Source organism: Ursus americanus, chromosome 12 (assembly GCF_024610735.1).
Source record: "Ursus americanus isolate L20-20 chromosome 12, mUrsAme1.1.p, whole genome shotgun sequence".
Lineage (NCBI taxonomy): Eukaryota > Metazoa > Chordata > Mammalia > Carnivora > Ursidae > Ursus > Ursus americanus.
Genome location: NC_142138.1, coordinates 20,793,606 through 20,809,450, shown reverse-complemented (window position 1 = coordinate 20,809,450; position 15,845 = coordinate 20,793,606). Strand labels below are relative to the sequence as shown.

The 15,845-nt window shown below is 41.1% G+C and overlaps 1 protein-coding gene across 1 annotated transcript in view; it reads left to right on the top strand.

Annotated features, from left to right (window-relative positions):
• JAK1 (Janus kinase 1) overlaps positions 1-15,845 on the top strand; it is a 126,159-nt gene that overhangs the window by 71,444 nt on the left and 38,870 nt on the right. Inside the window, 3 exon segments of the mRNA XM_045802148.2 lie at positions 4,701-4,782; positions 7,259-7,457; positions 10,865-10,988. Of these exon segments, the coding sequence (XP_045658104.2) occupies positions 4,777-4,782; positions 7,259-7,457; positions 10,865-10,988 (329 nt within the window). The 5' untranslated portion in view covers positions 4,701-4,776.

Genomic DNA, 15,845 nt, shown 5'->3' with positions numbered 1-15,845 from the left:
AACCTCATTTGAAAAAGGCATTGTAGGAGCTTGAAGAAGACTTTTTGAAAGATCTTTCTGATTCTTTAGGCAGGATGTTTCCTCTCAGGTTAAGGGATGAGGAAACAGGCTCTGAGATTAAAAGGATTTGCTCAGGGGGCGCCTGGGTGGCACAGCGGTTAAGCGTCTGCCTTCGGCTCAGGGCGTGATCCCGGCGTTCTGGGATCGAGCCCCACATCAGGCTCCTTTGCTGGGAGCCTGCTTCTCCCTCTCCCACTCCCCCTGCTTGTGTTCCCTCTCTCGCTGGCTGTCTCTATCTCTGTCGAATAAATAAATAAAATCTTTAAAAAAAAAAAAAAGGATTTGTTCAGGGTCACACTTGCTAGTTGTGTATGGATTTGGTAATGTTGCTTACCTTATGACCTTCATCTTCCCTTTAACAACTACAGGTGATCCTTGAACAACACAAGTTTGAATTGCATGGGTCCACTTATACACTTTTTTTGAAAAATAAATACAGTGTAGTGCTGTAAATGTATTTTTTCCCCTTACGATTTTCTTGATAACATTTTCTTTAGTTGACTTTATTGTAGGAATACAGTATGTAATATATATAACATACAAATATCTGTTAATGTGACTATTTGTGTTATTGGTAAGGCTTCCAGTCAACAGTAGGCTATTAGTAGTTAAATTGGGGGGAATCAATCGTTATATGCTGATTTTTGATGGCTCGGTAGCTAGTGCCCCTAACCTTCGAGTTTTCAAGATTCAACTACATTTAACTACTTATTGATAATCTAATATGTGCTGGTGATCAGCACTAAACAAAAGAGACAAATGTCCCTGCCCTCTTGGAGCTTGTATTGTTACGTTAGGTTTCCTCATCGACCTTAGGGCTGTGCCTGCTGCAATAGTTTTTTAAGGTCTAAGAAATTTAGTCTTAAATTTTTTTAAGCAGCTGATTTCAGGAAATATTTCTAAATTAAACATTTTTCTTTTCAGTTTTTCTGGGTTCACACTTTAACTTATCAACATTTTGTATTTTCTACTTCAGAAACCAAAAGCTTTGATTCCTTTAGGGTGTACATAAAGTAACTCACTCTGTGTGTGATGGTTTCTTTAGTAAAGACAACCAGATACCCACACTGTTGTAGTCTGACTCTTGTCATTGATTTTAACCATCATCCAGGCTGTTTTTATCATGTAGATCTGACAGTGGCCTTTGGCCAAAAGCCATCCTATTCTGATCATACTTACAAATATGAACATGGTTTATTTTTATGCCTCTTCACCATTTAAAGTTTAATTGTATATTCTTCCCTTGTATAGATACCTGTATTTCAGAAGTTGTCCTTGACAATGTAAGAGGGTTTCTGCATGTTCAGACAATAGATTTCTATGAGTTTAACATCTTGGGAAATAGTTGTGATATTCCTCTGTTGCAGCTAGGCCCTGTTCAGACCCACAGAATTGTGTTTTGTTTCTGTTACTTCTCCCTCATTCAAGATGTATCAGATATACTTGTCTCCTGTATGAGACTTTTGTAAACCAAAGAATTGTGAGACTCTACAAAATTTCCCTGATTTTTTTTTTTTTAATGAAAAGTAGCATCTACAACATTGAGCCATGAAAGCAGTTCTCTTATCATAGAAAGAAAGGCAATTTTTTTCCCAAAAACTTGAAATTTAGTGTGGAAGAATTCACTGCTATCATCAAAAAGCTTTTGATTACTAACTTTTATTCTTCCCATTTCCTGAGCTTCCTTGTATTCATTTGCATTGGGAATGGGACCCAGTGAATCATATTATTTTTAAAGGGTATTGTGTGATTCCTACTGGTCAGTTTTTTGAGCATTAAAGATTTTCTTTTTGTATCTGTAACAAGAAACTTGAATTGATTTCTTGGAATTATCCAGAGTATTTATAAACTGATCTTGCTCTTTTCCTACCTGTTCTTAAAATAAATAGAAAGCATCTTGGTTGGTTTCTGTGGAAAGAAATGTTACTTAAATGAAGCTTTTGCACAAAGTCTGTAGCAGCAAAAAACTCTTCTCATCCTGAATGAGGACAGATGTCATTTCATATAAAGTGGATCAGCAATCCTAGATTTAAGTACTTAGAATAGTGTCTAGCATGTCTTTTAAGTACTTTATGGGTGTTTTTACATTTTTATCATTAGAGTGTCAGTTTTTTGAGAGCAGAGATTTTGTTGTTATTGAATCAGCATATAAAAACATCATAGTAAATGCATATTGTCTAGAAATTCTGTTACTGATCCCGTTTTCCCTAAAAGTTCAATCTCTAGGCTAGCATTACAAATCAATACCATTTTATTGTCCTGTCCAGTAATACTGGAGATCAATTTGAAAATTAGGTATGCTGTGATTTCAGTATAGTGTGGCTTGCAGTAGAGAAGGACCAATGGAAAAACCAAGCTCTCCTTTACTACAGGTTTTCATAGAATCCTAGTTCTAGAAAAATCTTGGTAATTTTTGACCTACCCTCAAATCTTAGATGAGGCTCAGAGCAACCCTGTGACTCCTGAGTTCAAGTAATAATATGTGACCTGATGGTGCATTTTAAAATCCTTTGTGAGTTCTAAAAGGATTTATGCCTTAGTCTTTGTTCAAGAGCTTGGGGCTAGTGGAACCTACAGCTCTCTTCCTGATCTGAAAAGCTTTGAGTATGTGTCCCTTTCCTGATTTGGGGCAGGCTTCTTAATGCTCTAGAGCATGGAGCCCATCTGATCAATTTTCATTCCTCCTTGGCAGTGGCACATAATGGCGTGCTTCCAGGAAAAGTCAGAGAGGCCCCAGGCATGTTGTTAGCAAATACTGCTGATGAACCAACTAGTGCTATTCTTTGCCCAGGTATAAAGGAATATTGGAAAGATTTCCCCATTTATGAAGCTGGAGAGATGAGACTAGCCCCTTCCCTCTACAGGGCCTTTGCACATGCTAATCCTTTACCCAGACTGCTTTTTCCCCACCTCCCCAGATATCTCTCTCTCTCTTTTTTTTTAAAGATTTTATTTATTTATTTGACAGAGAGAGACTGACAGCCAGCGAGAGAGGGAACATAGGCAGGAGGAGTAGGAGTAGGAGAGGAAGAAGCAGGCTTCCAGCGGAGGAGCCTGATGTGGGACTTGATCCCAGGACCTGGGATCATGGCCTGAGCTGAAGGCAGACGCTTAACGACTGAGCCACCCAGGTGCCCCTCCCCGGATAGCTCTTATATTTCAGCTCAGTATTACTTCCCTCTTGAATCCCACTCTAGGAGACATTCTTCTTCTTATATCTCTCTCTTTCTCCTTCGTTGCATTTTAAGCTCTTTATAATTACCTCTTTATGTGCTGCTTTGTTTGATTCCACTGTAGACTGTAAGCTCCACGTAAGCAGGGGCCATATTGCTCATGTTCTTTATTGTGGCCTCCCAATATAGGTCGGTTTCTGGCAATGAAAAACTGCTTGAAAATAATGAATTTCCTAAATGTGACATCTGAAACTCTGTTTCTGAGCCGAAGCAAGGCGTTAATTATCATGTAACTAATTTCACATTGCTCTTTTGATGCGGGGCAGGGTATCTGTTCACATAATTAAACAATTGATTATATTAAATTTTTAAAAGCTTGGAGTATAATGATTTGTTCTTTGAATCTTGTTAAAATGGTCCATGTCAAAATAGCTAAGTCGAAGTCGTCATTCAGAAATCACACTTGTATCCTCTGCCTGGCCTCCAGAAGATGACGTTGTGACATGATTGATTTTAGATTGCTTTTATGTTTTCATTTGTGCCATCTTCCACTTCGATCGTAAGGTCCTGTGGGAACGCTGGCCTGTAGCCTTGGATGTATCCCATCCTCATCTCCTTCTGCCTACTCCCTTTGTACTTCTGCCGTGTACTGCTTGGGACTGTGCACTTCCTAAAGTAGAATTCTGATAAAATATATTGAATGACCAACAGAAAACAGTAATCTGTATTAACTCAGAAACCACTTTCATACCACTAAGGGTGGTTACTCCTTATTTGCAAAAATTATTTGATTCTACTATTAAAAAAGAATTTGTGAGAGGCATCTGGAAAGTTGTTAATACAGAGCTGTGTGTGTGTGTTTTGGGGGCAGGTGGTGGTGGTTGGTGATGAAGATGATGGGATCAGGTACTTTAATTCTACAGAATCAAGCTGGAATTTTTATGTTGCTACCTAAGTTTTCAAGTAAGAATGGCTCAAAAAATATTTGTGAACTAAAAACATTTCTCATTAGATTTACTCCTAGACCTTCCCCCTTTCACCGTATCATGATATTTCAACCATTAAAACGAGGCCAAGGACAGAACTGGTTGGGAGGAGGGTAATTCTAAAGGAAATGGAAATGGGAAGTAAAAGTGCATGTCTTTGGGTGTCCTAAGCTATTGTTCACAGCCTCAGGAGAGAAGTTGTTGACGGAAAAGGCACACGGTCCTCACTTACACTAGACAGGGCGCTCTATGCCAGGAAGCAGAAGTCCCTGGCTTCCTTTCTTGAAGCAGTGAAAATATCATCTTCTGAGATGCCTCTCCGTCCTCTCAGTGTCCTCATCAATTTTTTTTTTCCCTTCTTCCTCCCAAATGCTTTTTCCTGCCCACTTATGGTTTGGGCTGCTTCCTTAATAAAAGTGTCCTCTTACTTTCTGATGCAATTATATCTGCAGCTGATTTATTTATTTATCCTTGTCTTTAGCCCAGCTCTAAGAGGACTTTGGAAAGTAGAGAAGAAAATCCGTCTGCTTTTTGGAGGACATTGGACAGCCGAATAAATGCAGGTATGTGCATTTGCATATTTTTAAAAAAGGGCCAAAAGGAAAAGAGCTTTTAAAAAGAATAATGAAACTGATCTTAGACTTATAGGGCTACCTGCCCTTATATCCTTTACTTTTAAAATACTGGTATTTTAATTTTTGTTCATTTCCAGAAGTTGAGTGTGCTGGTTTAAAAATCCCAAGAGTATGAAAGTATAGGAGGTCCAGAGTAAAAGGTGAAGTTCCCTTATAATCCTTCCTAGATATTCAGCGCTTTAACAGTTTATTGTATGTTTTTCCATATTGCGCATTTGTATGACTAAAAGGATCATCATATGCATATTATGCCTTTTTTTCCACTTTGCAATATGTCCTATATATCTTCCAGTGTGGATACATGTAGCTTTATGTTGCCTTTTCTAACAATAGCTGCATAGTATTCTTTTGTGTTGATAGTTCTTGTTTTGTCTCCTGTTGGACGTTGTCAGTTGTGTTTTTTCTTATTTTAAGTGGTGCCACACCTTGTACATATGTAATTATGTATACTCACCTGATTATTTCCTTAGGGTGAAAGGGTATAACACCATCTCTGAGTTCTTCCCGCGCCACGCCTGTATAGGATCTCAAGGACAAAGGTTTATCTTACATTGTAAAGCAGACTGCAGCTGCTTTGTTTTCTGTTTCTATTTTTCATTGTGGGGTGCAGTTGAGGGCTCAGCACTGGGTTTGAAAACTTTCTTGCTTGACAGTTGATCTGAACCCTCAAGGTAAGTTCTGAGCCTAGTCTTTCAGCCTGTGTTCTGGAAGATTCTGATTTTCAGGTTTATATTGGAGAAGAAACAAGTAAACTCAAGTGTCTCTCAGTTTGTAGCATTGAGGCACGTCTGGTTCATGTCTCTCCTGTAAGTATATCGCCTCACCAGGGCAGCTGATACACAAGCACTTGAGTTCAGTGAAAAGACCTGTGGCTCTTGTCCACACTCTGTGAGTTGTCTTGTTTTGAGGCACTTCCTTGGGCCATTCTGCAAGCACCTATTAAATGTAAGGCTCTGTGCCAGGTACTGGGGATACAGGGATGAGTGACATGGTCCTTGGCCTTAAGGAACTCCCAGCATGTGATTGAGGGAGACAGACATGGGCATAAGATGGTCATAACCCAGTGTGGTTAGTGCAGCGAGGTGATTTTGGGAGAGGGCATCTAACTTAGGAGATGGGGTGGAGGTTCATAGGTGCTTCTTGGAGGAGGTAATGTCCAAACTGAGTTCTAAAGAAAATTGTAGTTTGCCATGAAGAGGATGAGGTGGAAAGTATTCCCGGTAGAGTAATCAGGATGACAAAAGGCAGGAAGGTGTGAAAAACAGGATGGGGAGGGAGCTGGGGTGACAAGAACAATGAATGGCAGCTTTGTGGATTTTGGGCATGAAGTCAGAGGCTAGGAGTGATGGAAGATGAGGCTGGGGGGTGGGTAGCTGGCAGGTGATGGAGGGCCTCTGTGAGGAGTTTGAGGTTGTGCTTGTAGATTAATGGGGAGCCTTTGGAGGATCTGATATGTATTACAGAGACATTACTTTGAGGGCTAAGTGAAGGTTGGCTTGGCAGGCAGAAGGAAAGTAGAAACCTGGGGTCAGGGAAATGAGTTTGCAGGCGATTGGTGTCCGAGTGAGGGAAAGAAAGAATGTATAGAGCTTTCCCTTGTTCCCCCTCCTTTCTGCCTCGTCTAAGGCTAAGTTGCTGAGGCTGGCTCTTTGATCCTTGTTGCCCTCCCTTTAGAGGGAGCGCAGATAAATGACTTATTTACAAGTTTCTCACCACCAAGTTCTGACCTCTTCAAAGCAAAGCTTCCAGCCCTCATTCTGCTGTCACAAAGTGCTGCCTGTCCTCCTACCTACCTGTGGAGTGACAGGGACCTGGCTCTGCTCATTAATTTTCAAGACCCTTCCATATGGCTCGTGAACCTGAATCGGTAGTCCCTCTGTGTGTACCATGTAAGAGCCAGCCCTGGGCTAGGCTCTGGGGGCATGAAGATGGATAAGACATGGTTCATGCCCTCACTGAGCTTGCCGGTTAGTGGGAGGTAGACGAAGTTGAAAGACGGTGTGATCTGTGCCATCGGTCAATTCAAAAGTGAAATGATTCCAGTAGAGCTAGCAGCATTAGTAACATTAACATCAGTGGTTCCAGAATGAGCCACATTTTTCAAATACCACTTGTGTGCAAATAGAGAAAACAAATTTAGGCTGTGTCTAAAATTTTTCCTATTTTTGAGAGCATGGTCTCATCATAATTAGAATGCATAATTGATTATGTTCGTAATTAAAATGGATGGTTTCACCTCTCATATGTTCTGATGCATTCGATTTTCAGAGAGGGAAGGTGCAGGGAGAGGTACCTGTTTGAGAGGTATTTCTGCCTGCTTACATTACCTTCCTAACATTCTCTTGCACCACTTGAGCTTCAGCACATAGAATGACCCCACCGTCTCATTTTCCTTCCACTACAGTATCTAAATATAAAAGAGGACTGCAATGCCATGGCTTTCTGTGCTAAAATGAGGAGCTCCAAGAAGACCGAGGTGAATCTGGAGGCCCCCGAGCCAGGGGTGGAAGTGCTCTTCTATCTTTCGGACAGGGAGCCCCTCCGGCTGGGCAGCGGGGAGTACACGGCAGAGGAGCTCTGCATCAGGGCCGCGCAGGAATGTTGTGAGTACAAGCATATTTCCAGGGGACGCCGTCCTGCAGGCAGATCCCGGGGTCTCTGCCCCCAGGAGCTCTGCTGAGTGGAAAGAGGTGTGGGCTCCGTGAGGCAGGGGTTCTGCCCTGCCTCTGCTACTTACTTGCATTTGACCGTAGGCCAGTGATTTTAATTCTGGGAGTTTCACTTTTCACTTTCTTCATCGTAAGGTGGCTTATTCCTGCTCTGTCACTCATGAGCTTGTGGTACCAAGGAATGATGCTTGCCTTCTGTGGAGGCTCAGTTTTTATTTCCCCTACCTCTAGGAAATTGGAATAATATCAGCACTAGATGAGTAATAACAGCCAGTACAAAGTTACAAACTCAGTAACGGCATCTCTCAATATCTGAATGATTGTTCAAAACTTCTTCTGAAAAGTATGACCCATCCTTCTGCCACTATAATCTGCTCCCTCCTCATGATGCTGACTTGAAGTGAGAAGTTGAGTGTCACTTTGTGGCTTGGTCACAATGCCAGGTTGTGAAAGGGCAGTGAGGCTGTGAACAACATGGTCTTTTTTTTCCCCGCCAAGTGAGCCTTTTCTGACTTAAGTTAGCCTGTTGCTCTCAGAAGGTGAGAAACCAAACTGAATAACAAAATGAAGCCCCCTTAGTTATCCTTTGACCTTGGGATCAGTGACAGTTTTTGTCTACCTACGTTTATGTGTGACTAGTAAAGTTAAATCATAGAAACTTAAAGATCCGATCCACTGGGATTGTGGTGATAGTTGTGTAACTGTAAATATACTAAAATTCACTGAATTTTACACCTAAAATGGGTAGTCTTTATGATCTGTAAATCATATCTTAATAAAGCTGTTTTTAAAACTCAACTTATTTTATGATGATGACTAGGAATGATGGCAGACAGTCTGATCCATGCTTTGTTTATATCATCGTTAGCCCTCAGAACAGCTATGTTGGGATAGTATAGATACTTCAAGAAATACCTACCTAGTTTGTGATACAGCTTGTCTAGAAACCCATTTTTCTTTTTTTATATATGTCTCTGCCTCAAACGCTTTAAATACCAGAGTTCCAATAAAAGGGGAGAGGTTGGTGCTACAGGGAAGAGTGAGGGGTAGGCCCTTATCAACTGAAAATGACACTGGATAAAATTGGCTGAGCTATGTAGATTATGAGGGGGAAAATGTATTAATCTTTTAAAGTTATTTTGACTAGATAGCAAAGTATCTAAGGAACCAGCTTTAGACATTACCTTTAAAAGTGTTTGTAATTAGCAAAACAACTGGATGTAAATTAGTGCTTCTAATGTATTTTTTTAAGGTGTTGTGTTTTTTTTCTCTTTTCCCTTGAGGTTTGGTTTATAGTGTTTATTCTGTTAGTGCTGCCATGGTGTTTGTACAGAATTGTTGGACTGCAGTTAATGAGAGAGCAAGGGGCTGCTGCTACAGGCGACGAGGGGAGAGCCTAAGTCCGCGGGCAGACGCAGCCCCTGAGCCTGCTGTAGCTCTGGGCTCAGGGCCAGTCAGTGTGGGGCACCAGCTTCTAAGCCCAGTCTGGAGAGAATGAGTGGGCTCTTTGATAACTGACTCGGGAATGTTGCAAACATTTATTAGTTTTAAAAGTATATGAGTACGGAATGCCACATATTCTTATAGCTCTGGTTGTTATTATAGTAAGTGCTATTTGGAGGCAGTATTGTTTTCTTCCCTGTTGTCCACTCAATATGTGGTCAGTTTTTGTTTTTTCAGCTCTCATTATTTTACTTCCTCAGTAGCTCTGTCTTGGTTTGAATCTTAACTCTGCATTAGCCGAGAAGCCTTGAATCAGACTAAATCTCAGGAGGCCACAGTTTCTTCACCTGTAAAATGGCAAAAACATTAATTACCTCATTAAGTGTTAGGAGGGTTAAAAGATAATTGGTGTAGAGTGTGTTAGCCTGATGCCTGACACTTAACCCTCAGTAAACGTTAGTGGTGTTGCTACCTTTTTTCAGTACTTTTGTATAAAAAGCTGTCTTTGATCATCGTCTTTATAAGTACGAATATTATTAGAATCAGACCTGTGGTAGAATACAGATTCATGACTACAAATAAATTATGCTTCAATATGTACGTGTCAGTTCACATTCAAATCTGCCTACATATGAAGAGAGGCTGGGTTTCCAGGCCAGTACAGAAAGGCCAATTCATGAATGAAAAACTATAGTATAACTAAAACATAACCTTAACAATACTGGATCTAAAACTCATTTGCTTTTGTTCCCAAGGAAAAATGCTCTTTGAAGTTTACCCTATCTTCTCTGTTATAAGGGGGAGTGACTTCTGAGGGGTTAGTCCAGATACCTTGAGAGGCAAGAATTGAGGACTTTCCAGCGAGAGGGGCATCAGGATGCCAAGGCATCTGTTGCATCTTCACGCAGTATGTGCACTGGAGAGAGTTGGTGCCTAAACAGACAGGCAGGGCCGATGAGGGTCCCTGTCAGCGTCAGTCTCCTTTCAGATGTCTGTTTTGGGAAATGTGGATTACCTTAGATTTCCATATATTTTTTAGTTGACTGTATCTTAGCTTGAGGCCTGGCCATGCATGAAAATATCAGTCATAATTGATTATGTGCAATCACCTTCTTCCCTTCCACCATGCTTTTAGATTGCAGGCCTGTGTAATTTTAATTACAGGCTCAGAAGTAAGTGGAAAGGTGCTTTCCTGGCTTCATAATCTCCTTTATCTTTTTAATTGTTCTTGTATCAAAGGAGGCAGTTGGTTGGGGTGGGAGTTAAGCATATATCTTGTTAGTTGGCTACTAATAAGAAATATTTATGATAACTATACAGAGTACTTAAGAAGTATATTTATTATTAATGGTGATAGATTTTTATTACTGACAAAAATCACTTTGGTTATTTATTCTAACACATGATTTCGTGTGCTACTGCCGGGAACTTGGCATGTTTAATGCATAATCAGAGTGTGTTAGAATTGTTAAAATATTTCTGTAGGAGATGGATTGGGGATTTCCCATACTCCAGGAATGTTTCTGGGATTAACAAGGTGCACGTTGGTGGGATCTGGGAACGTCTGGGCTGGCATATTTTTTCTTTTAGGCAGGATTTGTTAAGACTGTCATAGACAACATGATGAGAAATCATTAGACTTTTATTTTAAAATGGGTTTAATCTGGTTTGCCAGGAGCTGCAGTACATATTCCTGGGGAGCCATGGTTCTTAATTATCATGATTAAAACTGCCTGACTGAACATGGTTGGAAGTCATATTTGCCCTAAGATGATAAAAACGTGACCTAGATTCTTCAGATAAGAGAATTCCTTGTCTTTGCTTATGGCGTGCTTTGGAAACAGATGGCTTAATGTATCTATCTTTAATTTTCTAATATGTTCTTTATTTAACCCCAGGTATCTCTCCTCTGTGTCACAACCTCTTTGCTCTGTATGATGAGAACACCAAGCTCTGGTATGCCCCGAATCGCACCATCACTGTTGATGACAAGACATCGCTCCGGCTCCACTACCGGATGAGGTATGGGTGCCTGTCTGGCTTCCTCTTGCGGGGGGGGGGGGGGGTAATGACAGTTAGCCTGGAGCCCTGAGTCACTTACTAAGAAGATTTGTAGTCATTTTGTAATTGGTAAGTTTTGTATTTGCTTGGTATGAGAAAAGACTTTTTCAGTATTTGAAATAGAAGATGAATTTGATCACCTTCTGGCACATTTTAGAAAAGACATCGTTATGACGCAGAGGGTATTTTGCATAGAGTTAGTATCCTACAGCAGAGTTTTTCAAGTGGTGAGTCATGGTTATGAATTTAATTTAGTGAGTTTGTTTAAATTTGTTTAAAAAAAGAAACAGGCGAGAATAGGTAATATCAGCATATACATCTATCTTAATAATATTGTTTTTTCACAACTTCTGTTTGAGATATGCAAGTGTATATACTAGGTCATGATACAATAAACTATTTCTTATTAAAAGTTGCAGCTAAAGAGTTTGAGAAACTCCGCTTGAAGTGGTTCTCTAGAAATTCTAGGTTGGTCTTGCTCTCAAGGGGTAGATGTTTTGATCCACTTCCTAAGGAATTTTGTCTAGTGGGTGGGACTCTAATTTTTCTCCTGATGGGTCCTTGCCTCTTCTCCTATACTGTAGACTTTCTTAAATGTCACATGGTCTCCTGAGGTGGCATAGACAGTCAGTATTCCACTGTAGTCTCTTGAGTTTATAAGCCCATTTGCTCTGTACCCAGAAGTGAAAATAGGTTTGTTGGATACTAGTTAAGCAGACGTGAATGTGTATTTAGCAAAGGAGCTTATAAACAGTGTGAATACTTTTTGAAAAGGATCTTAATTTACATAGATATGATGAGATCAGTAGATTCGCTCAGGTGCTAACAGAATGTAGGGACCTGCTGGAAAAGCCCTCGGGGATCTCAGAGGCTCTCTCCAGTATTTTGGCTGCTGTTTCCTTTGGGAAGTTGGTAGAGTTGTTAACATTCCAGAATGGCCTGGATGCTTTTCTCAGCAGCAGTTGAACCAGATCTGTTTTCTTTGATAGTCATACTAGGGCTGACTTTTTTTTCTTCTTTCTGTACTCACCCCAGGTCTCACCTTAAGGGGAGAGGTGTGTGGCATGTGAGATTTCACGCCCCAGATTTAGGGAAACATTCACCCCACCCAGCTGAGCCTTCTGACTATATTTGGATTTGTTTTTCAAAGTGTAATCTTGCTTTCTGTGGCCTGGGGGTTGGCTCTGTGATCCAGCATTGAAACGTGTCTTTGCAGCTGGCAGTCTAGGTAGGGGGCATGTCACTGAGTTCTAGTCTTTTCCTGTAGGTCTCTCCAGTTGGCTCAGAATCTGGAATGGTAGAATTGGGGACTTGGACGAGACCTGAGTTTACCTAATTCAACTATTGCAGTTGTTTAGGGGGGAACTGATGTCCCAAACAGAGAAGTGCGTTACCCAGTTACACACCTAGTGAATCCTCTTATCAGCCCTAGAGCCCTTCTTGAGACTTTGGTCTTTGTTAACTGTGTGAGTCCCTCGCTCGCCCTTAAAAGCTGTCTTTGCCTCCTCCCTGTTCTGTTAGCTGCCAGGAAGTTCTGGGTTACTTCGTTTTTTGGCACCTTGACTTTGTACCTGACATTGCGCTTCAACAGGATATTGCTTTGTTACCACAGGCTCTTTGAACTTGGAAAAAAAGATCCTACCCTAAGCTAAAACATTTGCATTACAACAAACTACAAAAACTTTGAAACCTCACAATCTCACCACTAAAGAAGGTGTAATATGAAAACAAATGTTAGTGACTATTTCAGTGGAATCCCAGCTCTATTTTGGGAAATACTCTGTGCTTCAATTTTAATTTTCTGTTTTTAGATAATGCTTTTAATAGTTATTGTTTTATAATATATCTTAATTTAAGATAAGCCTATACTTTATTCCTTTTTTAAGGAAAAAAATGTTTTCTTTTTCATTCAAATGAATTTCACTATCCATTAGTAAAGTTCTACAGAAATGTAAGGAGAATTTGTTGTGTATACTATCTATATGTAAACTTAGAATATGCAGCCATCTGTAATATAGTTTTCTCAAAAACTTGCAAGGAAGGCATATCTCCTTGACAGGTCTATCTGTTTATCTCTGTCTCCCTCCCTCTTCCTTCCGATGTCGTCCATGCCATTCTGAAAAGGAATCTACGAGGCTGTTTGTACTACATGTATTTATGCCATTCTTTATTTTTTTCCATTAGCATATTCTAATACTAGGAATTTGTGTGTGGCCCAAGTTTGATGAACATCTTGATAATTAATTTTAAGAAGGAGTGTAGAGCATCTTTTCATGCGTCTGTTGGCTGTCTGGATGTCATCTTTGGGAAAATGTTCATGTCTTCTACCCAGTGTTTAATTGGATTATTTGTTATGTTGTTTTGAGTTTTAGAAATTCCTTATTTTGGATATTAGTCTCGTATTGGATATGTCATTTGCAATTATCTTCTCCCATTTGGTAGGTTGTCTTTTCGTTTTGTTGATGGTTTTCCTTGCCTCTGCAAAAGCTTTTTGTTTTGGTGTCCTCTCTCAGTAGTTTAATTTGTTTTTGTTTCCGTTGCCTCAGGAGACCTATCTAGAAAAACGGTCCAGTGGCTGATGTCAAAAGAGATGACTGCCTGTGTTTTCTTCTAGGAATGTTACAGAATTGTTGAATCATTGTATTGTATACCTGAAACTAATAGAATACTGTATGTTAATTACATTCAAATTTAAAGTGTAGAGTTTTTTGGGGCACCTGGGTGGCTCAGTCTTTAAATGTCTGCCTTCAGCTCAGGGCGTGATCCCAGGGTCCTGGGATCGAGCCCCACATCAGGCTCCTCTGCTGGGAGCCTGCTTCTTCTTCTCCCACTCCCCCTGTTTGTGTTCCCTCTCTCACTGGCTGTCTCTCTCTCTCTCTCTGTCAAATAAATAAATAAAATCTTTAAAAAAAATAAAAATAAAAAAAATTGTAGAGTTTTTGTCTTCAATGTACCTTCTAGTTTTGTCTTACTAGGACCAAATTAGGAAGGTGTTGATTTTGGCGTAGTTACAGAGTTAAAGGTTTTTATTTTTTGTTTCGTCATGTTAAGTAGAAAGCTGTCAGCCTTTGACCGTGGGCAATTTCTAGAGAGCCAGCCTTGTTTTAGGCTCTGCTCAGCTGTTACTAAAGGAACAAAGCTGCACATCAGTGTGATTCCCTCAGCTTCATCCTGTCTGAACATCTTGCCAAAAGATTTCCAAATCAAAGCTGGTCCCACAGGGCTCAGATAACAGCCTTGAAGAATGTGTTTGTTCAGAGCCGATTGAAGATCGTGTTCTGCCGAAAGAGGGTATGTTGGGCCGTTGGCTTTACCAGGTCGGAGGACTCTTTCTCATAGAGACTGAGCGGGATGTGGCAGAAGAGGACCATGCCTTGGACTGGTTCAGGGAAAAGCTGTCTTCAGCTTCTCTTTCAAACAACCTCCTCCATCCTGGAGATCCTTTTACCCCTTTCCCAGGTGACTTTTCATATTGTACATGATTCTCATTTTCTCATTACCACCGTCCTCCACTGCCAAACAGAATTTACCTGTCTGCATGCCTTTCTGTGAGAGCCCTGCTTTGAATGTTTGTGTAAGGAGTGCCTGACACAGGGTAAATGTTCAGAATCTCTTAACTACTGTCTTCATTAGTAATTAAGACAGTAGAGCCTTTCACCTGTCTCCTTCCGCGCAGACCCCCTGGAACGTCTAGTAGATGTCTTCTTATTGTGTGAATGACAAAAACTCTCTGTTTTGGACTTGACTTGGTAGCCAGAGGAGTTGGCTGTGTTCTCATGGATTTTTTTCTGCCCTGTATTTGCGCAGTTGGTAGAACCAGTTCACCTCTTATTTTCTGCCTACTTGGGATCGCTGATCCGGAGTCGTCCTGTCCTGTGCTCTGTTCTGTCCTTGAAGAATAGACTCCTCAGTCTGGAGACAGCATAAATATCAGCCTCTTCATCGGCTGATAGCCTCAGGCTTCTCCTGTTACCAGGGCCTGATCCCCTCTCACATAGAAGGGCTACAATTCCAGAGCTGTGGTTCATGCTGTACACCGGCTCCATGGATATGTGGCTTTTTTTGTGTGTGAGAAACACCAAAGCCCACTGTCAGATTCTCAGTCACTTTCATAAATTATAGGGAAGATGGGCTGTATAGAATTCATGAAAGTCTTAAAATGTTAATTTTACTTTTTTTTTTTTTTTAAGATTTTATTTATTATTTGACAGAGATAGAGACAGCCAGCGAGAGAGGGAACACAAGCAGGGGGAGTGGGACAGGAAGAAGCAGGCTCATAGCAGAAGAGCCTGATGTGGGGCTCGATCCCAGATCGCCGGGATCACGCCCTAAGCCGAAGGCAGACGCTTAACCGCTGTGCCACCCAGGCGCCCCTAATTTTACTTTTATAGTAACTTCCTTATCTGTCCTTCCCTTTCCATGTTAATTGCAGCTCCTCGAACTTGTTCGTTCATTCATTATTCATCCAACAATTACGTGTGAAGCATCTGTTGTATGCTAGGGGATTCAGTGCTGAGCAAGACAGCTGAGGCCTCTGCCCCCACAGAGCTCACAGGATTGTCCATAGCATCTGCTTGTCTCAGCCTCTCTCATTTCAGTCCATCTCCCATGGGGCTTTCTTCTGGGGTGGGCGGTGGGGGGGAGAGGGATCCTGCCTCACATGGGCTAGCTTTGCAGTCTCCTCTGCCAGCTGTGTATGTCCGGGCTCTAAAGCCTGGCATTTATTTATTCCGGTCCCAGCTTCTCTTCCCAGCCCTTTCCCCTTTCCTGCCACCTCCCCTGGCAGTGGAGGGCAGTTTCTCCCTCCTTTGGCACCTC